Source organism: Erpetoichthys calabaricus, chromosome 17, assembly GCF_900747795.2.
Source record: "Erpetoichthys calabaricus chromosome 17, fErpCal1.3, whole genome shotgun sequence".
Lineage (NCBI taxonomy): Eukaryota > Metazoa > Chordata > Cladistia > Polypteriformes > Polypteridae > Erpetoichthys > Erpetoichthys calabaricus.
In genome coordinates this window covers 95,354,685-95,381,540 of record NC_041410.2, presented here as the reverse complement: position 1 = coordinate 95,381,540, position 26,856 = coordinate 95,354,685, and the positions used below count along the sequence as shown (strand labels likewise).

The window sequence follows — 26,856 nt, the reverse complement described above, 5'->3', positions numbered from 1 at the left end:
CTGCCGTTAATGCACATGTGATGCGAGCATGTTGGCAAAACAAATTTCTTCATTTTAATTTTTATTCTGACAATTTCAATAGTTTCCAGGACCCTGGGCTTTTTACAGCACAGGCTTACACAGCTAGTCTATTATATAATGCCTTTCACTTCTATCTGTTTATCTATCTATCCATCCTGTACATTAGGACCACCTGCCTAGTATGCTGTTGCTCCACCGTGTGCTGACACGACTTCCGTAGCCCAAATTAAAATGCTCTGCAGTTTGTGCCACAGTGGTGGCCTTCTGTAGGTTTGCACCAGACGTCAACTTCTCACATCAAGGAGTCATGGCTGCCCAGCGCCCTGTTGATGGTTTGTGGTTTTATCCTCCTCAGACCACTGTCAGTAGGTATTCACCACGACTGGGTCACCCAGGTCTGAACATCTGTCCATATCTTCTGCATGTTGACTACGAGTGCCGAATGTCAGCTTGCCGTCTAATATATGCCTGACCTTGACATGCGCCGTTGTTACGAGATTCTCAACATCATTTTCTTCATGTGGGAGTGCACAGACTGCTTTGGCTCATCAGTGTGTAGGTGTTTGTGTATTATAGTATGGTATATATATATATATATATATATATATATATTTGTATATAACAGGATTTTAGAATTTTTGCCAAGTACAATAAAAAATAAAAAGCTGAAATATGCAATTGACCCATTTCTTCAGACCCTTTGCCCTGACTCCCCATTATATTGATCATCATCTACTCCTTGTTTGGAGTCCACCTGTGGTCTCGTCAATTGATTGGACTGATTAGAAAAGACACCCACCTGCCTTTAGAAGGTCCTACAGCTGATTTATAACAACCAAGCCGTGACGCTGAAGGAATCGCCCACAGAGCCTAGAGACAGGATTTTAGTCGAGACACACATCTGCAGGAGGCTACAAAAACAAAAATCTTCATTATCGAAGGTTCCCAAGAGCACAGTGGCTTCCATAACTCTTAAATGGAAGAAGTTTGGAACCACCAGACTGCTTCGTAGAACTTGTCAAACTGAGCAATCTGTGGGAGAAGGGCCTTGGTAGAAGGGATGACCAAGAACCCGATGGTCACTCTGGCCGAGCTCCACAGAATCAGTGTGGAGATGGGAGAAACTTCCAGAAGGACAGCCATCACTGCAACACTCCACTGATCTGGGCTTTACCACAGAGGTGGCCAGACACATGAAAGCCCACTTGGAGTCCAAAAAGGCCCCTAAAGGACCAGTTTAGAGTTGTCGGTTACCCTGACTAAGTTGCACACCTTTGGATGTGTAAAATGTTATCGGACACTGGAAGAACACGCGGACTCCACACACGGACAAGTGTTCTGGGCAACCCACTCCATGGTCCCCCCAAACTGGGCTTTTAGTTCTGAGTGTGGGCCAACCCCCCATGCAGCTCTCTTCCATGTGCCCCTACCTACCCCACTCATCTCTGTTTTCTTTATTTGCTCACTGAGGCCTTTACAGCTCTTTACCTCGGCCGGCCGTTTCTCTTTATCTGCACACGCTCACATATTCCATTTATTTTGCTGTTGGTCTTTAGGCTATGAAAGGTGGCATCTCAAGTGACTGTGGCACACAGCTGCAAGTGTCTGGAGGGGTATGGTAAGGCTCTGGGACATGTGGGGGGCTTCTTCGACGGCGACACCCAGCCAGTTCCACGCGCTCTCCTGCACTTCGCTACACGCAGTTGGGAGTTTCAGCTTCTCACCTTTTGCCACGTTAAACATTGGGACCCTTTAGCTATTTACGACATTCATATATCTCTGTTCTGTTGTCTAAGGGCCCTAAGCCCCCCCCCCCCCCAAAAAAAACAAAAACCTCCCATGCAGCAGAGCTGGAAATCAGCACACCTCAGCAGTGCTCTCACGTCCTGAATTATTGAAGATTCAGAGCCATAACAAAGGCCGCTTTGACAGATGAAGGCCTGTTGTGTAACACGCGGCTGACTAAGTGGGCAGCCGTCACGGAGCTGGTGGGGCGACAGGCCTTCTGGGCACAAGCTGGCCCCATGCCTGATCTGGAGGCCATCATGGCTGTCCAGTAGTCCTTGTTCACGCTGCTGGAGAGTCACAAGGTGAAATTCTAAAGCCAATGACACAGTACATGACTTCCAGTTGGAGGGGATGTCAGACGTGATGACTGCTGTGGCTGACCTCGTCAGATTACGCAGCTAGAAACTGTAGGACATGACAGAGTTTCATGTTTTGCCCCTTTTTCTGACATCTTTCCACGTAGGATGAGCTCAGCCCTAACGTGCCAAGTATTTTTTGTTTCCTTTTTCTCATTCTCGTGTGGTACATAAAACACCAGACATCAGCCAGACAAGCCTCTTTGGGGGGGTCCAAAACTGCCACTTTATACAGCAGATTCAGAAAGCCTTCAGGGCCGTCACTTTGTTCACATTTTCTTATGTTTTCCTCATCAAGCAACATTCAACACCCCAGAATGATAAAGTGAAAATGGAATATCAGGAATTGAATCGAATTCAATAAAAATAAAAACCAAACTCACACCTTGACACGCGTATTCTTTCTCTTTAGACACCCTGAAGCTGGCATCTTTTTGATTAGGTTTCCTGCCAGCCGCATTTCTGAAGATCATCATCTTGTGCCCATTTTTCTTGGCTGCTCATTGTTGGCTGTGCCTGTTAAGCAGTGTGTGTGATGCCCCCTTTTTATTTTGGCTCCGTGGCCCAACAGATACCTTGATGTTCGTTTATTTTAAATCAAACACCCCACTGCCCACATTTTCAAGGAGGGCCCATGGTGGTGCCCCTATGTTTTAAGTATTCTGTGGTGTTCTTCTTATTCAAACACTTTTTATGGTGCCCACGTTGTTTCCACCAGGCCTCCTGATGCTCCTGTTGGCCATGAGTTTTTGGCAGACCTCCTTGTGCCCACATTCTGTCCATCATGCACTCTGGTGGGCATTAAACAGACAGGCTTTAAACAGATACCCAGCTGCCCTCATCTTTGAATCATGCTTTGTGCTGCCCACATTTTTTTACACAGGTCTCGTAGTACCCATGTTGTGTAAAGCAGGTCCCCGGGTGCCCACAATATTTTATGCATGAGCTGGCAAAATCACATTCTATAGTTTGAAGAGAAAAGCAGATGGCAGGAGCCAATAGAGGAGACAGCTTGAGTGCGTCATGGAGACAGGAGTGTGGCAGAAAGAGTGTAGCAATGCCAGTTTCCGGACATGACGCCAGCATGTTCTAGTGCACCGCATCATGGAATCTAGAGTGTGTCATGCCTGTGACATTTACAGAGAGTTACATCAAGGAGTAATGACAAGATCAGCAAGGCAGGGTGGCTCTGATCAGTTGGATAGACTTGGGGACACAGAGTGGTCAGTGGGATTGACCTGCATTGAAGTGGAGTGTAGAAGATAGAGAGTGCATAGCAGGACACTAGGAGTGAGTACATAGTGTGGCGTAGTCAGTAGGATACACCTGCACTAGGCTGATGTTCAGCTGGCTTGGAATGGCCTTGACTGATGTAGTAGAGACCCCTACATGGGATTGGAGTATAAGAAACAGACAGAGTCATCGATAGGATACACCATCACTGGAGAAAAGTAGTGGGGACAGATAGAGTAGTTGGCAGGATAAACCTATACTAGAAAAACAATGGAGAAATCCGATCAGTAGGATATACTAGGGGACACAGAGTGGTCAGTGGCATTGACCTGCACTAGGCAGAGTGTGTTTAGTAAGACAGTAGGATACACCAGCGCCAAACAAAAGTAGAGGGTCCATAGCATGGTCAGTAAGATACACCTGCACTGAAGAGATGTCAAGTGGGCCTTAAGGGTTCAGTAGGATAGACCTTCACCAGACAAAACTAGTGAAGACAGGTAAGAGTAGTCAGTAGGATAGACCTGGACAGGACTGAAGTAGAGGAGACTATAGATAGGGTGGTCAGTAGGACAGACCTGCACTAGAGAATGGTGGGTAAGAAATGGAGACAAGCAGTTGGGTGACTAGGAAGGAGATCACATGCCATCTTTTTGGACAAATTCTTTAACAAAAGACTTGCAGTAGGAGGCATACTGAAGACAGGAGGTACTACTAAAGACTGTAACCAGAGATACATAAAAAAATTAAAAATAACGAAGAGAAATCCCCAGAGAATACAAGGCTATGGCTAAGGACTGCTTCTTTTCCTTCCCAAGTGTCTGTACTTTAGGTCTCAATCGGAGCAGGCAGATCACCAGCTTGCGTCTCATTGATCCAAACTGCTCTGATTGTGCTGCACTCGTTTAAAACAACTTTACAAGTCAAATTTGCATTAGCCTCAGGACACCCCCTCCCCACCCCCAAAATCCTGAATCCCATCAATAATGGAAGAGAGAAAGAAAGAGAGAGAGCTGATTGCAACGCAATAAATCTTTCCAGGGAAACGGCCTTTAGCCTCACATAAAGCCTGCAAGTTGGTGGCCCACAAAACCTTTCAGTCAATATGTCTGCTGGATAAGAACAACGCCGAAAAGAAGCTGCGCCGAGTTCACGACTACACAGCAGTCAGAGCTGCGATGTCCAGCCGTTCCAGCACCTCACTCTGACCTGTGTGCTCCTCACCGCAAATACAGTACGCTGTGCTAGGCCCTGCGGCTCAAAGTGCTCTCTCTCTCTCCTGAAACCAACAAAATAAATAAATATGGAGAAAATAAAAATAAAAGGAATGAGGCAAGAAGCAATAATAATTGAAGACCTAAATAATCTGAGAAGAATGACACAGTCAAACCTTCTATGATGAATGAAAACTTTGGACGCCGTTTTCCCTTGCCCGGACGCGGGTCACCGGGGCCCCACTCTGGAGCCAGGCCTGGAGGTGGGGCTCGATGGCGAGCGCCTGGTGGCCGGGCCTGCACCCATGGGGCTCGGCCGGGCACAGCCCGAAGAGGCAACGTGGGTCCCCCTTCCCATGGGCTCACCACCTATGGGAGGGGCCAAGGAGGTCGGGTGCAGTGTGAGTTGGGTGGTGGCCGAAGGCGGGGACCTTGGCGGTCCGATCCTCGGCTACAGAAGCTGGCTCTTGGGACGTGGAATGTCACCTCTCTGAAGGGGAAGGAGCCTGAGCTAGTGTGCAAAGTTGAGAGGTTCCGGCTAGATATAGTCGGACTCACCTCGACGCACAGCTTGGACTCTGGAACCAATCTCCTTGAGAGGGGCTGGACTCTGTACCACTCTGGAGTTGCCCCCGGTGAGAGGCGCCGAGCGGGTGTGGGTATACTTATTGCCCCCCGACTTGGAGCCTGTACATTGGGGTTTACCCCGGTGGACGAGAGGGTAGCCTCCCTTCGCCTTCGGGTGGGGGGACGGGTCCTAACTGTTGTTTGTGCGTATGCACCGAACAGCAGTTCGGAGTACCCACCCTTTTTGGAGTCCCTGGAGGGGGTGCTAGAGGGCATACCTTCTGGGGACTCCCTCATTCTGCTGGGAGACTTCAATGCTCACGTGGGCAATGACAGTGAGACCTGGAAGGGTGTGATTGGGAGGAATGGCCCCCCCGATCTGAACCCGAGCGGTGTTTTGTTATTGGACTTCTGTGCTCGTCACGGATTGTCCATAACGAACACCATGTTCAAGCATAGGGGTGTTCATATGTGCACTTGGCACCAGGACACCCTAGGCCTGAGTTCGATGATCGACTTTGTGGTCGTGTCGTCGGACTTGCGGCCACATGTCTTGGACACTCGGGTGAAGAGAGGGGCGGAGCTGTCAACTGATCACCACCTGGTGGTGAGTTGGCTTCGATGGTGGGGGAGGATGCCGGTCAGGCGTGGTAGGCCCAAACGTGTTGTGAGGGTCTGCTGGGAACATCTGGCAGAGCCCCCTGTCAGAAGTAGCTTCAACTCCCACCTCCGGCAGAACTTCGACCATGTCCCGAGGGAGGTGGGGGACATCGAGTCCGAATGGGCCATGTTCCGTGCCTCTATTGTTGAGGCGGCTGACCGGAGCTGTGGCCGTAAAGGTGGTCGGTGCCTGTCGTGGCGGCAATCCCCGAACCCGTTGGTGGACATCGGTGGTGAAGGATGCCGTCAAACTGAAGAAGGAGTCCTACAGGACCCTTTTGTCCTGTGGGACCCTGGAGGCAGCTGATAGGTACCGGCAGGCCAAGCGGAATGCGGCTTTGGTGGTTGCTGAGGCAAAAACTCGGGCGTGGGAGGAGTTTGGAGAGGCCATGGAGAACGACTTTCGGACGGCTTCGAGGAGATTCTGGTCCACCATCCGGCGTCTCAGGAAGGGGAAGCAGTGCAGTGTCAACACTGTATATGGTGGGGATGGTGCGCTGCTGACCTCGACTCGGGACGTTGTGGGTCGGTGGGGGGAGTACTTCGAAGACCTCCTCAATCCCATTAACATGCCTTCCAATGAGGAAGCAGAGCCTGGGGACTCAGAGGTGGGCTCCCCCATCTCTGGGACTGAGGTCACCGAGGTGGTCAAAAAACTCCTTGGTGGCAGGGCCCCGGGGGTGGATGAGATACGCCCGGAGTTCCTCAAGGCTCTGGATGTTGTAGGACTGTCTTGGTTGACACGCCTCTGCAACATCGCATGGACATCAGGGACAGTGCCTCTGGATTGGCAGACTGGGGTGGTGGTCCCCCTCTTTAAGAAGGGGGACCGGAGGGTGTGTTCCAACTACAGAGGGATCACACTCCTCAGCCTCCCTGGAAAAGTTTATTCAGGGGTCCTGGAGAGGAGGGTCCGTCGGATAGTCGAGCCTCGGATTCAGGAGGAACAGTGTGGTTTTCGTCCTGGTCGCGGAACAGTGGACCAGCTCTATACCCTTAGCAGGGTCCTGGAGGGTGCATGGGAGTTTGCCCAACCAGTCTACATGTGTTTTGTGGACTTGGAAAAGGCATTCGACCGTGTCCCTCGGGGAATCCTGTGGGGGGTACTCCGAGAGTATGGGGTACCGGCCCCCCTGATAAGGGCTGTTCGGTCCCTGTACGATCGGTGCCAGAGCTTGGTCCGCATTGCCGGCAGTAAGTCGAACCCGTTTCCAGTGAGAGTTGGACTCCGCCAGGGCTGCCCTTTGTCACCGATTCTGTTCATAACTTTTATGGACAGAATTTCTAGGCGCAGCCAGGGCGTTGAGGGGGTCCGGTTTGGTGGGCTCAGGATTGGGTCACTGCTTTTTGCAGATGATGTTGTCCTGTTTGCTTCATCAGGCCGTGATCTTCAGCTCTCTCTGGATCGGTTCGCAGCCGAGTGTGAAGCGGCTGGAATGAGAATCAGCACCTCCAAATCCGAGACCATGGTCCTCAGCCGGAAAAGGGTGGAGTGCCCTCTCAGGGTTGGTAGCGAGATCCTGCCCCAAGTGGAGGAGTTCAAGTATCTCGGGGTCTTGTTCACGAGTGAGGGAAGAATGGAGCGTGAGATCGACAGGCGGATCGGTGCGGCATCCGCAGTAATGCGGGCGCTGCATCGGTCTGTCGTGGTGAAAAAGGAGCTGAGCCGCAAGGCGAAGCTCTCAATTTACCAGTCGATCTATGTTCCTACCCTCACCTATGGTCATGAACTATGGGTAGTGACCGAAAGAACGAGATCGCGAATACAAGCGGCTGAAATGAGTTTCCTCCGCAGGGTGTCTGGGCTTTCCCTTAAAGATAGGGTGAGAAGCTCAGTCATCCGGGAGGGGCTCAGAGTAGAGCCGCTGCTCCTCCGCATCGAGAGGAGTCAGATGAAGTGGCTCGGGCATCTGATCAGGATGCCTCCTGGACGCCTCCCTGGTGAGGTGTTCCGGGCACGTCCAACCGGGAGGAGGCCCCGGGGAAGACCCAGGACACGCTGGAGGGACTATGTCTCTCGACTGGCCTGGGAACGCCTTGGGATTCTCCCGGAAGAGCTAGAAGAAGTGGCCGGGGAGAGGGAAGTCTGGGCATCTCTGCTCAAGCTGCTGCCCCCGCGACCCGACCTCGGATAAGCGGGAGACAATGGATGGATGGATGAGAATGACACAGTAAAGCAGTGGTCAGAACTGCTGGGCTTTTTCAATTGCTGACCCAGCCATTACCTTTGCCGACTTTTACATTGTTTGAGTGGACAGTTTATTTATTTGTTTATTTATTTTCTGGTACTATGGACTCCTCCTTCATCCAAAAGTAGGACTGGAGGAGTGAGTGTGAGTGGAATATGAGACTGGCATAGACAGACACCTCATCCAGCGCACGTGTTTGGCATTGCAGGGGCAGACACCCTGAGAACCTAAACTGGATTAAGCCAGTCTGAGAATGGCATGCTGATTGATTGATTGATTGATTGATTGATTGATTGTTTATGTATGGTTACTTTCTTCTCTTTCCACTCTAAATAGATAGATAGATAGATAGATTTGAAAGGCACTATATAACAGATGGACAGATATTTTAGTTTTTAAAACCAACTTTCTTCAATAACAAAGATACAGAACTTCAATATATTTATCTGATATGCAATACATTTTTGTGAAGAAGAAGCAACTGTAATAACATAAATGTGTTGTTCTTTTTCTTCAAATGCATTTGGTAGAGCAGACCTGTGAGCTCCGATCTGCATTACTGATACTACAGAGTCGACTTTGTTAATCTCCACGCCCATCCAGCACTCCTCCTCTGATCCTGCACTGTATTTTCTGTCATTTTATGTTTGTCTGCCATCGTTGCACCCTGGCACTGTTACTTTTCTAACAAGTAATTGACATTCAGAACTGAACATCTTCCTGATTGACGCACATGAATGCTTTGCTGAAATGGTCTGTTTAGACAGATGCAGTCCCTCATGCCAATTAATCAACAGTAAAATGTGTATTTTTGGGATGTGCTCGATTACCAGAGGACTCCTAGAGAATGCACCAGAACACAGAGAGAACATGAAAACCCCGCATGGATGGAGAAATGAGCTCGGGGTCCTGAGGTGGGAGGCAGCAGCTCTGACAGCTGTGCCACTCTCCCCTGACTTTGCCATGTGTGTTCTAAATGGACATCCCTGCTGCCAGCTTTCCAATGACTCTGTTTAGGGGGAGGTGGGCATTTGAAGGAAGTGCTGGCAGACAGAAGAGCCGTCTGGTGCAGCCCTTAGTGATACGTGACCCTCAGGGGTCTATAGTGCCTTTCCTGTCGGCTCCATTAAGCGGTTCTCTTTGTAGTTGTGCCCCATTACTTATTGATTCCCTAATTTTCTGAACACTTTCTCTCTTTGTTGCTTTTCCCAGTGGGGTTTCTAGAGGCCAATGTAGGCCAAGAAGGACACCACAGCATTCCATTTATCGACCTGCTCTGCAGACGGTGCTGCTCCTCCATTCTTTTTTTATTTAATTGGGATCCACTTGCTTTGTGATGAAATGCACTTAACTTCAAATAAACGCAGAAGCTCCGTTTTGCATGTTTCATTTTTTTTCTTTTATTTTACATTTCACTGTCTGAATCAGCATCTCGTCCACTTCCTGCTGCGCTGTTTAACAAAGTCCTGGCTGTCCGGGGGGCAATCGAAGGCAAAGCCGACAAGAGCAGAAGGTGATGGCACAGCATCTTTCATCTGTCACATCTGATGCCAAGCAATAGACAAAAGGCTGACGGGCGATAACGAGACATTTATATATAGCACCTTACCAACCATGCAAAATAACAAAAGATTTGACCTGATTAACTAAGAAATATATATAAAATGAGGACTTTCTCTGTGGACAGAGGGGTGTGCTATCATCCACCCATCCATCCATCCAACAGCTAAATAAAATGTAGGTTCTTGTGGGTTGGAAGTTCCAGCATGAGGTGGAAAATTACTCTGAGAAGTGTGCCAGCCCACCACAAGGCAAAATGCCATTTAATGTAGCAGGGGCACCTTAGTAATACTGGAGGAAGCACCATGTAGATACAGGGAGAACATGCAAACTCCACACAGTCTGTACCTAACTAGGAGTTTTGAAGACTCTATACCACTGCACCACTCCTATGTCCCTATTATCACTATTTTTATTATTATTATACACTATTGTTATTAACATGTCCATCCATTTTCTGAAAACAGTGCTGGCAACTTGGAGTTTACACGTGGCTTTTCAGGAACAAGACAGGTGAAGTAATGTGTCTCCCCAGGACCAGAAAATGAATTCAAACAACCGAGCTAAACTCACTCGCTTTGTTCGTCACTTCTCCACCACTAGAGGGCAGGCGAGGTGCGCTGTTAGTACAGCCCGCAATATCTACCGTAGTCACCGGCGACTTCCTGAGAGCGACGTACTGGAGGCTGTAAATGGTCTTATTTAAATTCTCATCATGAACAATACCGTAATTGACTGAATAACCTTAATCTGTAAATAAGTTACACAGAGATATTTAAAATATTTTAAGATATCATGAAATCCACACCTGCACATACATTATTATTGCTGTATTGTATATACTGTAGTCTATACTGCATACCCATCATTTTCATAGCCAGCTTATCTAGTGCAGGGCAGTGGGAGCCTAGCCCCAGTGTTACAACTGCGCCACCATGCCACCCTCAGTATGCATATATATATATATATATATATATATATATATATATATATAGTGTTTCAGTTGGCAGCTACTGCTTGAAATGAGAGATTTTTAATCTATTATTCACACATGACTGCAAACCCCCTTATTTCCGCAGACGTTCCCTCAGTGTACTAACTGTCCCATAGCTTAGCTTATCCTTAATTAGCCATATAGAAATGCAACTTGGTTATTAGAGAAACCTTTGTAATTGCATTAGCCCTGCCGAATCTGTGAATTCTGTTCACTTGGGTTCTGCAAAGCTTGTAGAGACTTACTAAGAAGCCTCGAAGCTGGAATTGCTGCCAAAGGGGCTTCTGCAAAGTACTGAATTAGGGGTCTGAACTTTTAGGAATACTTAATACTTTTATGAATGAGAGGTTTCAGTTTTAAATTTTTAATAAATATAATAAATTTCCAAAGACATATTTTTACTTTATCATTATGGGTTATTGAGTGTAGACTGATGGACAAAAATGGCAAATTTATCCAATTGAAATTAAACCTAAAACCCAATAAAGTGTGCAGAAAGTGAAGGGATATGAAGACTTTCTGAAACCACTGTATTAGATAGATAGATAGATAGATAGATAGATAGATAGATAGATAGATAGATAGAGGGCACCATATTATAGATATAAGGCACTTTAATATAGATATAAAGACACTTCTGAAATAGATATGCAGATATGGGAAAGAACTAATATAATAGTTTGGCAGAACAGCACTATTTCAGCGTTTCTCAACCTTTAAGTATTTGCGACGTGAGTTTTCATAACAGTTTTAATAGCGCCCCCCCCCCCCCCAACGTTTTTTTGAAAGGAGCCCACTAATACCAATTTGTTCTTTTTTAATTAATGATATATCATAGATGCATATTTTATTATACCTACTTAACTCTTATTGACTTTTATTTAACGCAATATTTATTTTTCTAGTATCAGAATGTAGTTTAAGTTAATTTGTTTTGGTTTCAATAGATGTATTTTTCATATTTTTGATTGTTTTCTTTTTTTCACATCTTCGCCCCCCCCCCCTTTTTGTTACTTCGCGCCCCCGTAGGGGGGCCCGCCCCACAGATTAAGAACCACTGCACTATATAATAGATGCACAGATATGAAAGGAATTATGCGATAGATAGATAGATAGATAGATAGATAGATAGATAGATAGATAGATAGATAGATAGATAGATAGATAGATAGATAGATAGAATAACTCAGAGGTGTAACCTGAGCCCCACAAATCCAACATCCCAGGTTTACCTCCCAGTCACTTTCCATTGGGATTTGCTTGTTCTCCCCATGTGTACGTATCCCTTACCCCCACCCCAATCTTGGTTCTCCATTTTCTTCACACATCGCAAAACTTGAAGGTTAAGTTATCCAGAGAAAGTGAATGCAGAATTTGTGTGAAGGAATGGAACATGTACGGTATACTGTGTGATGTGTATACAAGCTGGGCACGCACTCGTATGGCTCCCTCGGCTGTACGTATTTCACATCCTGCACGCTCATTGGGTCAAGTGGCGATCCACTTCTAACCTCAGTGCCGGTTGAAGCCTATTCGCAGCCATTAGGCGAGATAGATGGACGGACGTCGCCCCTCGTTGTCAATAGCGTGTAATGTTGTATTGTTAGGCTTTGATGACGGTGTGTGTCGCCCTCGGTGTCCGGAGTCCGCGCCCCTTCATTAGCACAAATGGCGCCCATTTGCGTCTCGTATACAGTATCGTGGACTTTAAAATCCAAAACTAGAAAAGTCTTTAAATGAAGCACAATGTCGCCCTCGTGTGGTCGCTTCGTCGAAAGACTAGGCGACCTATTTGGGAAAAGCTTCGCAAGGTATCGGAAAGCAAGAATTGGGACGGCAACTGTTTTTAGTGAAATACGAGTTCCTGATTCAATGAGACTCTCGGCATGTGTAATAAAAAAGATAACGGGCTAAAAAAACGGGGTGACCACTCACTCAATCAGCCTCATTTGTTAACTGCCTGGATCATTAGTATTTTATACCTGGATTTGGACCCAGGACTCTTGTCAGGCAGCAATGCTAACCGCCATGACTTCCCCCACTTGGCCTCACCTCACACAGCTGAGCTGTGACTCGTCTTCATATTTCACCTCCCTCACTCGTCCTCTTAGTCTTTTTGTACAGTTGCCTGAAATATTGTGAGGCGCTAAAAAGGCAAAAGGACACAACAAAGTCTCAAGTAGAAATGGGGAGACCGGTGAGGACAAATGAGGTCACAGTGTGAGAGACGGCCGTTCTGCCACAGTGAGTGCTCGTTCCTCAGGCACAGTGCATGATCCATTCAAATACATTACAACTCTGGAGCCAAGTGTCCCCGCTCAAAGCCCACCTACATCACCAGAAGCTCAAGAACTCTGTCAATCAGAAGGTTGCCGGTTCGAATCCTGTAAATGCCAATAGGGACTCTGCTCTGTTGGGCCCTTGAGCGAGGCCCTTAACCTGCAATTGCTGAGCGCTTTGAGTAGAGAGAAAAGTGCTATATAAATGTAAAGAAACAATTATTAAAGTCTCAGCTCCTCCAAAGCCCTGGGGTCTGCCTGTCTGCGAGGAGAGTTTAAAGTGTTCATTTTGTGTGTGTCAGTCTCACCTGCAGACAACAGGAAAGCTAAGAGCCCCTGCTAGCACTGGGGGAGCACAAGATGACTGGGGGGTGGGAGGTGGGGGGTATTGAATATCAGTTGGTCAGCAATGATTTTTCCATGAATGAACAAATGGAGGAAACCATTTACACTGGAGAACACCAAAGTGCTCGGTGATGTCATCCCAGTCAAGCCCCTCTGTCTAATTATAACCACATTTGAGTTCTTTGGGGGCAGACAGTAATGGGTTTGAGAGAGACACACAGGGACAAGCTACAGATGAGCTTACACTCCCTGGAGCAGACATAATCCGCTTACTTCCCTTTGTAGAATTAGGCCTCCTATCTGGTGGAGCTGCGCACATCACCGGGTCAGCACTCCCGCAGGACAAAGAACGTCAGCTCCTTCACTAAGGCTGGCATGGAGGAGACTCACCTCCGTCTAACTGTATGGCGAGGGTGCTGCCCACTGCCAGTCAGAAAGCACAGAAGTTAAGGGAGAAGGGGAAAGGGGGCAGAACAGCAATCCTGAAAAAGAGCATGCCACAAAAACACCATGGGGCTGGACTTGAGTACAGGCATCTGAAGATTAGCTATCTCTGGGGTTTTAAAGGCGCTATATACTGCAAAGACTGACTTTTGTAACTGTTACTAATAAGTGGTACATGAAAGGAGCTGACTGATAAAGCTGTGAGAATACAAAGCCCCAGGAATCTGCATATTATGGTTATTACTAGGGAGTATTGTTATGATCTTAGACATTTTTATTAATGGCGACTTACTTCAAATGCCAAAACTACTAGGAAGGAAAAGGCACTCTAGAAGATATATAGACAGATAGGTGTAAAGGGCACTGTAAAAGAGATTGATAAATAGATACTGAAAATAATTGGCGATTCTAAATTGGCCCTAGTGTGTGCTTGGTGTGTGGGTGTGTTTGTGTGTGTCCTGCGGTGGGTTGGCACCCTGCCCGGGATTGGTTCCTGCCTTGTGCCCTGTGTTGGCTAGGATTGGCTCCAGCAGACCCCCATGACCCTGTGTTTGGATTCAGCGGGTTGGAAAATGGATGGATGGATGGATACTGAAAATAGATATCTAGATCATTATATAGTAAATAAGAGCGTTACTATATAACAGGGATAGATATGAAAGGCACTATATCAGAAAGATACAGAAGGCACTGTATAATAATTACGAAAGGTGCTACATAGTTGATAGGTAAGACAAGCACTATAAAACATAGATACCCTAAGTTAGATCAGTACATAGAGAGAAAGGCACTGTATAATATATACGGTTTGCTATCCGACGCCTCTTATCTATCTGCCTTAATTATTATGTAGTGCCTTCCCATCTCTCTCTGTAGTGAATGGATACACGCTGCTGACACACTAGTCTTGAAGTGCTTGCTTTGGTCAATGTTGCTTTTATTCTTTTCTTTTTACGTCAGCCCACAATTACTAGCAGTGCCCTGTCTCTTTGTGCCCACCCCCCACATGCCAGTGTCACTTGTATAACAAGAGAGTGGCACCTTTGGTCTCCAGACCTGCTATGCCATGTCGTGTAACTGTGCTGCAGGTGTGCTCACTTTGTGCTTTTCTTATTTTTTCAAACCTTTGTCTGCATCAGTGCTTTGTCTTTGTGGACCCACCATGCTTTTAAAGCGGGGCACTCTGGGTTCCACTTCTAAGCTTCCTTGCTCATGTGATGTTGCCTGGCAGGAGGTTCAGTTGTTTCATTAATGAATGTGCCCACTGAGCCCCTCCATCCCAGCACCACAACACCACTCCTACGGACCCTTTGGCTCCATCTTGTGGTATGTTTCCACATCATCTGCATTGAGACCCTCACTTTGTGCTGCCTTCTAGTGAGACTCTGGCTCTCTTTCAGCATCACATCCACATCTCACATGTGACAGAGTGACCATTCGGCACACTTTGCCCCAACACATGCTCACTCCCAGTTAGTTACCAGTCCCCAAATCAGTGCATGTGACCAGTCCACTCTGGGGTATCCAGGGCAGTCACCGGTGTGGGAGCAGTGGGGAGGCAGGTTTTCACCAATCCAAGCTGCTCTACCAGTTTATTATGGGGCTGTGTGATTTGGGGGATGTCGGGGTGGGGGTGATCTGGTGCCTCACTCAGACTTACTTTATCAGGTGACTTCATTATCATTGTCACATATGTCTTGTCTTTCTCCTTCTCCTCCTCCTCGTCACGTCATAACCCATTGGGCAAAGGTCTCAAAAGCAAAATGAAGACTTACCTCTGATGGTCATTGCCATTTCCTTACCCTGCTGCTCTGGATGTTAACTTCTGTGTCCAGTGAGGACAAACACATGCACTTCCTTTGAAGATTCTCCTGCACGGCTTTAGCTCTCATCCCTCTCTCCATTTATCAGTGCAGGTTTCTAGCACATCCACGGATGTTCAAGGATCTCCTCCAGAGTGGGACGATTTTCAGGATACACGTTCAGGCACTTCTGGATGAGGTCTCTCAGCTCTGCGTTAGCAAGACACAAATTGAAACAGCGAGTTTTAAGACCCCGCCAGTCATGTGTACATCCAGCAGACACGCATAGACACACATGGAACATGATCAGGAAATACGGGTGCTTCGTCCAAACTCTCTTGCGTGCTTCAAAATACTCAGAGGGCATTTAGAAATTAAACCAGCGTTCAGAGTGCAACATGAATATGAAGATTACAGGTGGGCCTGGTGGGTCTGGAGACACCACCCATCATACAGGCATCAGGTCCAGTACTGTGCTGGCCAATGAAAAATGAACTTACATTTGAGGGAGGACTTACCATCCAACACACAAGGTTATCTATTATATAGTGCCTTTCCCCATCTACAGTACTTATTTATCTATGTATCAATTAAATACTGCCATCCCATATCTATATATTATATAGTGCCTTTCCTCTATCTGTCTATATTTGATACGTCTTTTAGTAACTGTTACATAGGGCTTTTCATCTATATGTCTATCATATAGTGCCTTCCCATGGGTGCTATGTAATAATTACTATATAAAAGTTACTAATTGTATTATATAGCACATTTTATATTTACTGTGTAATGCCTTCCATATCTGTGTATTTAGTATAGTGCCATATCTATCTATCTATCTATCTGTCTGTCTGTCTATCTGTCTGTCTGTCTGTCTGTCTATCTATCTATCTATCTATCTATCTATCTATCGTGCCTTTCCATATATATCAGTTATATAGTGCTTTTTCATATCTAATTATTTATTATAAAACCCCTTTCATAATAACTACTAGCCGTCCCCTGTGGCTCTGGCCACGTAGATGTGAAGCAGGACAGTGAGGAGGGCCCTGCCAGGCTCCCCAGTCATGACATCACACTCCCCCCCCTCCCTTTGGCCTGCAGCCTCTGCCTCAGATTAGTGCAAATATATCGCTCCTGCAAGCGAACTGTGATACTTAGGACGATGAGAGAAGTCGCAAAATCAACAGGAATGTTCAAGCAAATTCTAGAAAAAATCCAGATCTAAATCCATGAAGTAGTTCTCTCGTTCGCTAGTTAAGCAGATGTAAGACACGTCCCGAGGCTGGCACGTGAGTGATTAGGGCCCCGCACCCTCCCCTCGGCCCACTGCGTCTCTCTCGGATTTGAGACAATAAATCGGAACCGAAAATGCACTACAATACATAGCACAATGAGAGAAGTCACAAAATTAACCAGAATGTTCAAGCAAATTCTAAAAAATGACCCGCTCCAAATCTGTTAAGTAGTTCTCTTGTGAAAAGCGGACAGACATACAGACAGACAGACATTGGATTTTATATATAGAGAGATATAATGACTGCCATCTCTGTATCAAATTATTTGCCTTTCATCTGTTTGTCTAGCTGTCATATAGTAGCTTTTATATTTACTATATAATGCTTTAAACATCTATCTATCTATTTATCTTATATAGTGCCTTTCCTATGAATTATCTTGATAATTATATATCACCAATAACACCGATGGCTAAAATGGCCATTTACAAGAGGGGTGAGTTTACTGGTGGCAGGCCACAATAGCTGTTTGGTGTCTAAGCAGAGGCCAAGCCTGGTGGTGTCTAATGCTGTCCACCATGGCTAGGATGTGAGACCCCAGTGAACGGGAAGGTAGGCTGGCTGCTGGTGCATCATGTCATTCTTCTATTTTCATAACTTGTGATTTTGTTTTATTAATTAAGCTAAGTGTTAATAAGTAAAGGTCCAATCAGGGTTGTTCTTTCAAGTGAAGGCCTGTATGTTCATAAACATTGGGGGAGGGCGGACTGGATTGGCAAGTGGATCAGCCAATCGGATTTGATTGATAATTAACTGGTGGGAGGAGCCTTCCCTCATTCTGCGTGTTTGATGTGCAGTGGACACACACAGCCAGACGGCACATGGACTCTTATATTTCCTCCAGACTGTTAATGTTTAGTCTCCATGCCAAGGCTATGTCTTCCATTTTGTTTGTGCTTTTAGGATTTATGTGAGGAGTTTCATAGGATTTCTTACCCCATTACGGACAAAGGTGGCACAGGGCAGGACCTTAGTAGCAGAGTCAGCCGTCTGCAGTTACCCAGTGGAATGGGACCTCCAAATGTATTTTTTTAGATGGTTTCTGAGTCATCTACGCCAAAACCACCCCAACGGCTACTAAACCCCCCCCCCCCCCCCGAAACGGCTGTGCATTACATTACCCCCTACCAGCTTGAGGGATGCCCTAACTGAAGACTGGTGCCCCACTGCCTGCACTCCAATAGACGCCCTTGTGCCATGTGCACCAGCTCTCCATTCTCACCGCTGGACAGGCCGTCAGGGATGGCGAGGGTTTCTCTCTTGAAATTCTCAAAGGGCAGATGGCCATCAACAATGAACAAAAGATTGATGGCCAGGGTCCAGACAGTGAAGGGGGTCGGATAATAGACTTCATCTCGGAAACATTCAGGAGGTGCAAACAGGTAGGCTCCTAGGGAGAGGCATCAGGGTTACTTACGGGGTGGGCTGCCATTTAGTCGTCACACGGCCCGCCACTGGCCCTCAGCCCCGCTTACCGATGAAGCTGGAGAAAGGTGCGTCTTTGAGCAGGGAGCCGCAGCCGAAGTCAGTCAGCTTCACGTTATGGGTGGACGTCTGGATGATGACGTTATCGGGCTTGAGGTCTCGGTGGAAGACACCCCGCGCCTCGCAGTGCTGATGGGCCTCCACCAGCTGCCGGAACAGGCGACGTGCCTCCACCTCGCCAAAGCCGCCATTCACCATGACAAACTCGTAGAGGTTCTTGCAGGGCTTGGGCCGCTCCATAATCAAGACAAACTTGTCCTCGGCCTCGCACCAGTCTAGGAGCTTGATGATGGACGGGCAGGCCGGCTCCTGGGAGACCATCTTCATCAGGCCGACCTCTAGGGGGCAGGAGCTTGTCTCCCCGGGCTGTGAATTTCACAAGGAGAGTCAAAGAAATTTCTAGATGCTTTTGTGGATTATACAGAAGATGCGTGCTGGGGAACCAGCATGTGTCACCTATTAAAGTGTGTATTTCAGTTCAGATTGTTGTTATATAGTGCCTTGCACACACTAGGCTAGCTCAAACTACTGCAAAAATACTCAAAGAAAATTAAGCAAGAAAGACAAATCAAACAGCGGTACAAAGTAAAAGAAATACACGGAACCAGCCCAAGATGTGCTTGCACCATTACTTGACTCGTCAGTCCACCACTAGGTGTCAGCAGAGAGGGCACACAGATATTTCTCCCGGCTATAGAAAGTTCTGGAAAAAAATGCAAAAACGTAAAAAAAAAAAAAAAATGATTACAAGTGTCATTAGACAACATTACAGGTGGGCGGGGCCTATCAAGGAAGGCACACTTCCTGGAAGGACCCATACATACACACACACACACACACAGAACTCATTCAGAGCTACCAGTCAACTTCAGAAGCCCATGAGGATACCACGAGAAACCTAAGAAGTCCATAACGTGAATGCCAGGGGCAGCATATGAACCTGAGGTTCCAGTTCTGTGAGGCGGCCACTGTTGGAGAAGATCCTCACTCAGGCATGCATGCATTACTGGAATGCAGAGTCTAACTAGACATCATTGGGTACAAGGCAACCACACCTCCTGGATGGGATGCCAGTCCTAAACAGGCCACAAACACAGAGCCAATTCAGAGTCAGCAACCACATCCAATCTTTAGGGAGTGGAGCCCCACATGGATGCTGGGAGAACTTGAGTCCACACAAAGAGGGCATAAACCTGGATTTGAATCTAAGACTCCTCCTAGGTGAGCCAGCCAACTATGCCACTGAATCTGTCAAGAAACTGGAGAAGATTCTCACTCAGGCATGCATCCATTGCAAAAAGATCCCCACTGGATGCACACTGGGCACATCCCCCTGGGGCAGTTGCCAGTTCTTTACAGGGCACAAACCAGGGGCTAATTCAGAGTCAGTCACCTAATCCAACATCTTCATCTTTAGGAGCTCGAGGCCCACGTGGATACTGAGAGAACTTGAGAAGTCCACACAGAGAGAGTGTGGTCCTGGATTTGAACCCATAGCTGTCACTGTGCCACCCCAAATACAAGGACATTCAGGAAATTTGAGGGACTTCATTTTTGAATATGAGAGATAGAATTCCACTGTGCTATGGCCATAATGAACATATAAACCTACACACCAGTCTATTACAGGGTAGTATATCCCAACTTGGTGGCATCAGGTGCAGGGCGGGCACACTTCCTAGCTCTATGCCAGTCTTTCAGCAGAAAGTTTGCCAATCTACACAATACAGTATTTACACTTTTAGGGTGTGGGAAGTTAAAAGAGAAATCCCACACAGATACGAGGAGAACATGAAAACACATAAACCTCCATCCATCATCTAAACCCACTTATCCAGGGCAGAGTTGCAGGGAAGCTGGAGCCAATCCCAGAAAGCGCTGGGTGCAAGGCAGGCACCAGTAACCCATAACCATTGTAAACAAAACATCCTCTGAGGTTATTTTACATTATGTCCACTAGATGGCAGCAACTTTAATGTTTACCTCTAAGCTCCCACACATTTTATTAGAGATATTCTGGCACTGTGAGAGGGGAGAGAATTCACCCTAAAATGTCAGACACTTTGGAGCTTCCATGTCTGAAATTCTGCAAAAAGATGAAAAGTGAAATAAGGATACTCCAAGTAAAGCGGGTTAGTTGGGTTTTTCTAAATGATCCCAGTGTAAGCGTAGGACTCTTTATGGACTACCGCCCTGTCCAGGGTTTGTTCCCACCTTGCATTCTCACAGCCCTGAAAAAGAATACGTGGGCTTGAGAGCGAGTGTAATTTACAGTGCCACCACTAGATGGCAATAACTTTTTTTTCTGTGTATTTTTTTAAACTGCTGTAAAAGAAGGCAGGGATGGCACAGTTCCCAGAATGGGATGGGTGCACACTTATGACCTTGCACTGGATAAACCAGATATGGAAAATCTACAGATGGATGGGAAAATGGTTTTAATTTGAACCCAGGACTACTGTGCTAATGGGGTTTGGCACTATCTTACACCCCGTACAGGTCACACCGCTTATTCCCTAATAGGACCCCATTCTGATGGATGAGCTGTGGATGGGAGGCCAGTCATCGGAGTGCACACTTACACTTGGTCACGTGGGCCCAGTTAAAAGTCACAAGCTGTTAACCTGACAAACTTTTGTATTGGACATTGATGGAAAAACGGCATAACAGGAGAAGAACATACGTGGACACTTGGAGAACATGACAGCTCTACCCAGACAGTGACCAGGCAGTTGATTTGAACCCAGGACCACTTGTCCGTTTCTGATTTTCACGACCAATGGTGAAAACAGACTTTCCAAGAATCCCATGCTTTATGGACCGTAATTCCAGTTAAAGTGCACTCACCAGGATGATCCACTTGTCCGTGAAGCCCGTCACCTTTACCGCCACCTGCAGGCAATAAGCAGACGTAGGCAGCCTTAGTCTTTACACTCCTAACACTTTCCCCATCTCATGGTTTTCTGTTTTTTAGTGATTAGTGAAAAGAACCACCACCATGTGAACAGCAACCTGCAGGGGGCAGCACTTCCCTGCACTTCCCTGGCTTTAGAAGGTCATTTATTGGCTGCACCCCTGTGGCCTCATTTTTAATTCTTCCCCATTTTTGATTACTGCACCCCTGTGTACTGGTGGGTGCAACTTGTAGAATTTAATTTTGTTAGTTTGTTAACTAGGGGGCACTAATAGTGGCCTTCATGCTCAATATTCTAGTCCAAGTGACATAGACCCTCAGCTATTTAAGAGTATTGTGTCTATAAATATAACCAAGAAGGCCGACCAGCACCAGGCAACATGGGACATCACAGTGGCAATTTGAGGGGTTTCAATTTGGGTCAACGGTGCCCCAGACTGCATGAGTGAGAACTGTCAGGCTTGGAGTGATGGGGACAACAGGCAGAGCCGTGCAGCTCTTGGACTATGGATACTGGTGGAGGAGCCTTTGTTCTGCCCCATAACCCCCAAACACCCACAGACTGTCACCAAATACATGAGGTCACAGAAATGAGCTCACCGGGAGTTTGTCGTCCCTCCTGTATCCCTTGTAGACTTTGGCATAGCCGCCTTCTCCTATGATCACCCTGGCCCAGTACCTGTGAACGACCTTACTGATGGCTGTGAAAAAAAGAGAAAATGTGGTTTGGTTAAATTGGTCTGACGCAAATCAGATTTGTGAATTTTAATTTCATAAACGATTTAATATTTAAGAAACATTGTTTTGTTTTTGTCATTGTCAGTCAGAGATTTTATGGTTATCCTCTTCCTTGAGGGGCATTTTGAGTATTTTAAAGTTTTAAAAACCTGAGCCCCATTTCTGGGACTGCGCAGGCCTGCCCTTTTGAGTTTGGGGCCAGGCCTCTTGGGATGAGGACAACTTCTATGTGCTGTATAATCATGTAAGAGTTTCAAAGTCACTATATAAAACATTTTAACTCTGTAATCACTGAGGAAGTTCAGAGGCACTTATGGGTCACGTGCTGCCTGACGACCCCATGCCCAAGCTTTGTGATGAAATGACGCCACACGGGGCCCACCATCCTCTGCCTGCTCCTCCGTCAGCGGCTGCAGCTCCAGCTGTGGGATTCCCTCCTGTGAGGTGTTGTACGCCCGCTGCGCCTCTTGTTGAACCTCCTCCTCCAGCTCTCGCAGCACGTCCATGCACTCCACATGGTCACAAGGAGTTCGCTTGTTATCTGGAGGAGACAACAAACAACAAACCTGACTGCCCCAGTTAAGGAGACGTGCCCTTCATGTGGGTGTGGCTGAACTGGTTCCCTCACAGAAACATGGGTTCAAGTCCTGTCTGTGTGGACTTTGTGTGTTCTCCCCAACTCAAACTGTTTTTTTTTCTCCTAATACTCCCATGCAGCATGAATAACTTGGTGGGCGACTCTAAACTGTATATAAATTCATGTGCCCTGTGATGGACGGGCATCCCATCCCTCCATCTACCACAGACCTGCAAGCTTACGCTAGAATAGACCACTTTAGAAAAATGGATGGAAGTCCAGAACTCACTTGCAAGAGGCACCAAGCGGGCTCACTGACCCCAATGGATGTCTCCCCTGGAAATGGATTTGGAGTCAGACTGCAGATAGGTGGCACAGACGAGCTGGCTGCACATTTACTGTACACACCCCCAAAAGTCATACTTTTGTTTAGCAGGCTTCTACTGGCCTGACAAAGATGCAGACGAGCACCCCGGATCAATGTCTGCAGGAGGACCCAGTGGGTATAACACCAATTATGGGCTGCAGGAGCTAAGAAGTAAAAAGAGCCACCAGCTACAGTGCAGTGCAGTGCCCAGTTAAATTCTAACTGAAGAATGCAGAAGCAGGTGACGAAGGGCAAAGGTCTCCACACCAATATAGCGCCCAGCATAGCCATCCATGTCGGGCTTAAAAAAAATGATAACACATTTCTCGACATGACTGCTCACAAGAAAGCCACATTGTGCCTTCAAACCACTAACCGTTGCAGCATCGCGGACTTTCCTCAGAGGACGTCTCGCTCACCGGCTCCTCTTGCTGGGTGCCTCGCCTGAGCGTCTCCTGTGGAGAAACACAAGAAGCCGCAAATTGTGAGCTCTGCTGCCACCTGCTGGGAGCCACCTGCATTCTCTGAGCCTGTAAAGCGGTGCTTTTCAATCAGGCTGCGGCGACGTTCAGAAAGGATTTAAAATGCTATTTAACTTTTCTAGAACAGAATTGTAGACTTTTGATAATTCCAAGTCTAAAATGAATTTTTAGATACCTCAGTGCATTACAAGTTCTCGCATCATTGCGCCGTTAATAGGGTTATGGCTGGATCGTCATTGTCCCATGCGCAGAGACAGTGACGATTCTTACTCGCATTGGCTAATCAACACGCCTCTGGTGCCATGATTAGGTTTAGGGAGATATAAAAGGCGCTATATACCATAGAGCTAGATAGATGTGAAAGACGCTATAAAATAGGCGTACACGCTCATCAGTGTCACGAGTCCAGCTACATTCTTAGTCTAATCATTATGAAACTCATATCTGGCGCAGTGATTACAGTAGATAGATAAGCAAGGTCCATCCATCCATCCATTATACACCCCGCTATATATCCGATCTACAGGGTCACGGGGGTCTGCTGGAGCCAATCCCAGACAACACAGGGCGCAAGGCAGGAAACAAACCCCGGGTAGGGCGCCAGCCCACCGCAGTATGCAAGGTACTATATACTATTTGAGATGTGAATGGCGCTATATACTGTTATTGGCTCATCATTGTCACGTGTCCAGTTAAATTCTGTGCGCACCTGCAGATATCTGCAACACTTTGCCACTCTCTGGCGCTATGAGTAGCTATAGGTGAACATGAAGGGTGCTATATAACAGATACCAAGACAGATAGACAGACGTGAGAGGCGCTATATAATAGGCTTAAAGTGTCATTATTTGTACGAGTCAAGTTAAATTCCTCCTCACATGAGCTCATCAACGTGCGACACGTCACCACTGTTGTCACTCTGAGTTACCAGACGCGGTGTCCGCCTTTCATTTCTCGGCGTTTTAAAATGCACATTGAGAGACCTTGAGGTAAACTCTCCACGTGTCTGAAATGCAGTTCACGGCATCTAAAACGGCTTCCTGACGAATTCCCTTTGCTCTCCTTTCCATAGGACGTTCATGCATTTTGAGATAACAAGAAAGGTAATTCAGACACCTCAAAATCATCCTCACACCTCTCGAAATCACGCCTACTTCGGTTTCAGATGTCTTGAAATGAGATTGGAAATGCGTTTTAAGGTGTCTCAAACGGAGGAGAACGCCATTTAAAAATGTCTGACAAACTGAAACGCGCTGGACGTGATTTCCAGATATGTCGAATGGGCTTCATCTGAGCTCACGCTTGACGTTTCTAAAACACTTAATTCGATAACTAAAATTCACATCCCGATTTCTTACAAGTTTCATTTCCATTTGAAACATCTTTAAAAAAGTAACTCCTGTTTGATTTCAAGGCGTCTGAAATGTATTTTAAGATGTCTGTAAGCAGACAGGACGTTCTTTCAAGAGACCCGAGGATCTCCTTGAAGTGTCTAAAACGCGATGTAAAGGGTCTCGGAGATGTTTGCAGACTTGGCTAAAGAGCCCGAGATACCTAAAAACGAACAGACTGTCAACTTGAAAGGATAGCATCATTTAAAGAAGGTGACTTATGGCATTTCGGACAACATTACATACATACGTGTAGTGTGAAATATGGCAATAAGTAAATAAAAAACACAACGATATATGGGCATACATAATGAAACGTGCCATGAAGTTTGCCTTTTGTTGCTTTTTTTCGTCATTTCACCAATCAAAACTGAGTAATTTCTTAGAGCCCGCCTCCTGACTTTGACGGGTGAAAGTGACAATTTTCATTATAAAGCGCCTTCCATGTTGTGATCTTGTCACTGAAAACACATAAAGCAATAATCAACAAAAAAACAAATTTTGTGACATAATTATTTATACTTACATGTCATGTTCTTATTATTGTTTTATGTATTTTTATTTCTATATATGTATTTGCATATTTATTAATTGATTGATTTAATTTTGTCTGAAATATTCCTAAATATGGGAAACATTAAATAATGTCGTCAGAAACAAAGCACATTTTTGACGCCCCCGATATTCTATAAAAACACACACAACCTGGCGTTAAGAACAATACAAATACATAAAATCTTCATCGCTTCTGTTTGACTATTAGCGCAAAAAACGGTGGCCGTCTGACTCAGAGTGAAGTTGCCGACAATTACAATAAACGAGTTCCTGAGTCATCATTTACATAATCGCAATAACCACTGAAATAATTTTTGGCAAAAAATATGTTTTAAACTACAATAAACAAATCCGAACAGGGGGAGCTGGGAAGTTAGGGCGTATGGTACGATTGTGCTGGGCTTCAATTTGCCGAGACCCTTAATTATATTCAATCAATAAGCAGTTTAAGTATGACTGCCATGTGCATCCACCAATCAGAGAATGTCTTTTGCTAGTAGGTGGGTCCTTTTAATTTTTATTGCGGCACAAAAATATGTATATGTGTGTATGTGGGGGTGGGTAATAATAACAGCAATAATAGAATAGCAGAAATAAATATAATGAAAAAGTAATGCACATAAATATAGGATATACACATAAACATAATCCAAATGACTGGCATTTGTTTTTGTTTCTCATATTATATAAGTGATTATGTAAAGTATTAAAATAGCAATCGTTCAAGCATTGTCACATAATGATGGATTTCTCATAAAAGTTTTCTCTTTTGCTATTCTTTCTTATTACTCTGAAACATCTCATTTAGAATCAAGAAATGAATCCAAAATGCATTCCTCGTGAGTGTCTGTTTTGTGCTGCTTTGTAAACTGGTGTGTGTCGGGTACGACATGACTGTGTGCTGGCCGCTGGTCACCCTCTCACGTCGTTGTCACTTGGAGCTGCTTGCTCCCTATTTCTGATTGGTTGACGCCGGGGCTCCTACCTTCTCGTCATCGTCAGAGTTACCACCTGAAAATATGCAGCTGATGATGGACATAACGAAGCTTTCCATACTCGGCTTACGCTAACACATAAAAAGCGACTGCCGTCAGTCCGAGGCACGTCTGCTCTCCCATTTGTCCCAATTGCTGTGTGCCCCGGCCCTGCTGCACAAAAGCATTTCAAAGCTCTGTCCGCACCCATGATGCAACAGGGCATTTGCCTTCACAGCTGAAAGGTCACACGGAGCATCGACACGTCCTGTTGCTAGGATACCGGCGCTTCGATGATGGGGCTCTCCTTTAACCATTAGAGCTCTTAGCGCGCCGGCTAACTCATTGACGAACTCAAACGTGGCATTCATTTCATCACTCAAGTAAATAAAAACAGAAGCACTCGAGGCTGGGGAGCAGATGGCATCGAAATGACCAACCAGAGTACCAGGCGGCAGGAATAATTAAGTAATGGGCCTCTCCGCCTCTCTAAAGCGCCGCACTTGTGATGATAAGGCATATCTGAGGAATAATTGAATGTACAATAAAGAGCAGATGGAGACGGGGCGGGCGTGGGTGGCGGAAAGGGGGGGGGGGGATGATGACATGGGGGACAAAGTATG

The 26,856-nt window shown here is 46.3% G+C and overlaps 2 protein-coding genes across 2 annotated transcripts in view; both read right to left on the bottom strand.

Moving 5' to 3' along the window:
- The window catches only part of rnf11a (ring finger protein 11a), a 628,093-nt gene that overhangs the window by 92,942 nt on the left and 508,295 nt on the right, over positions 1-26,856 (bottom strand). The window lies entirely within an intron of this gene.
- LOC114667462 (serine/threonine-protein kinase pim-2-like) lies at positions 17,861-18,848 on the bottom strand. Its single transcript, XM_051920588.1, has one exon. It carries the CDS (start codon positions 18,560-18,562, stop codon positions 18,212-18,214), a length of 351 nt encoding a protein of 116 aa, XP_051776548.1. The 5' UTR covers positions 18,563-18,848; the 3' UTR covers positions 17,861-18,211.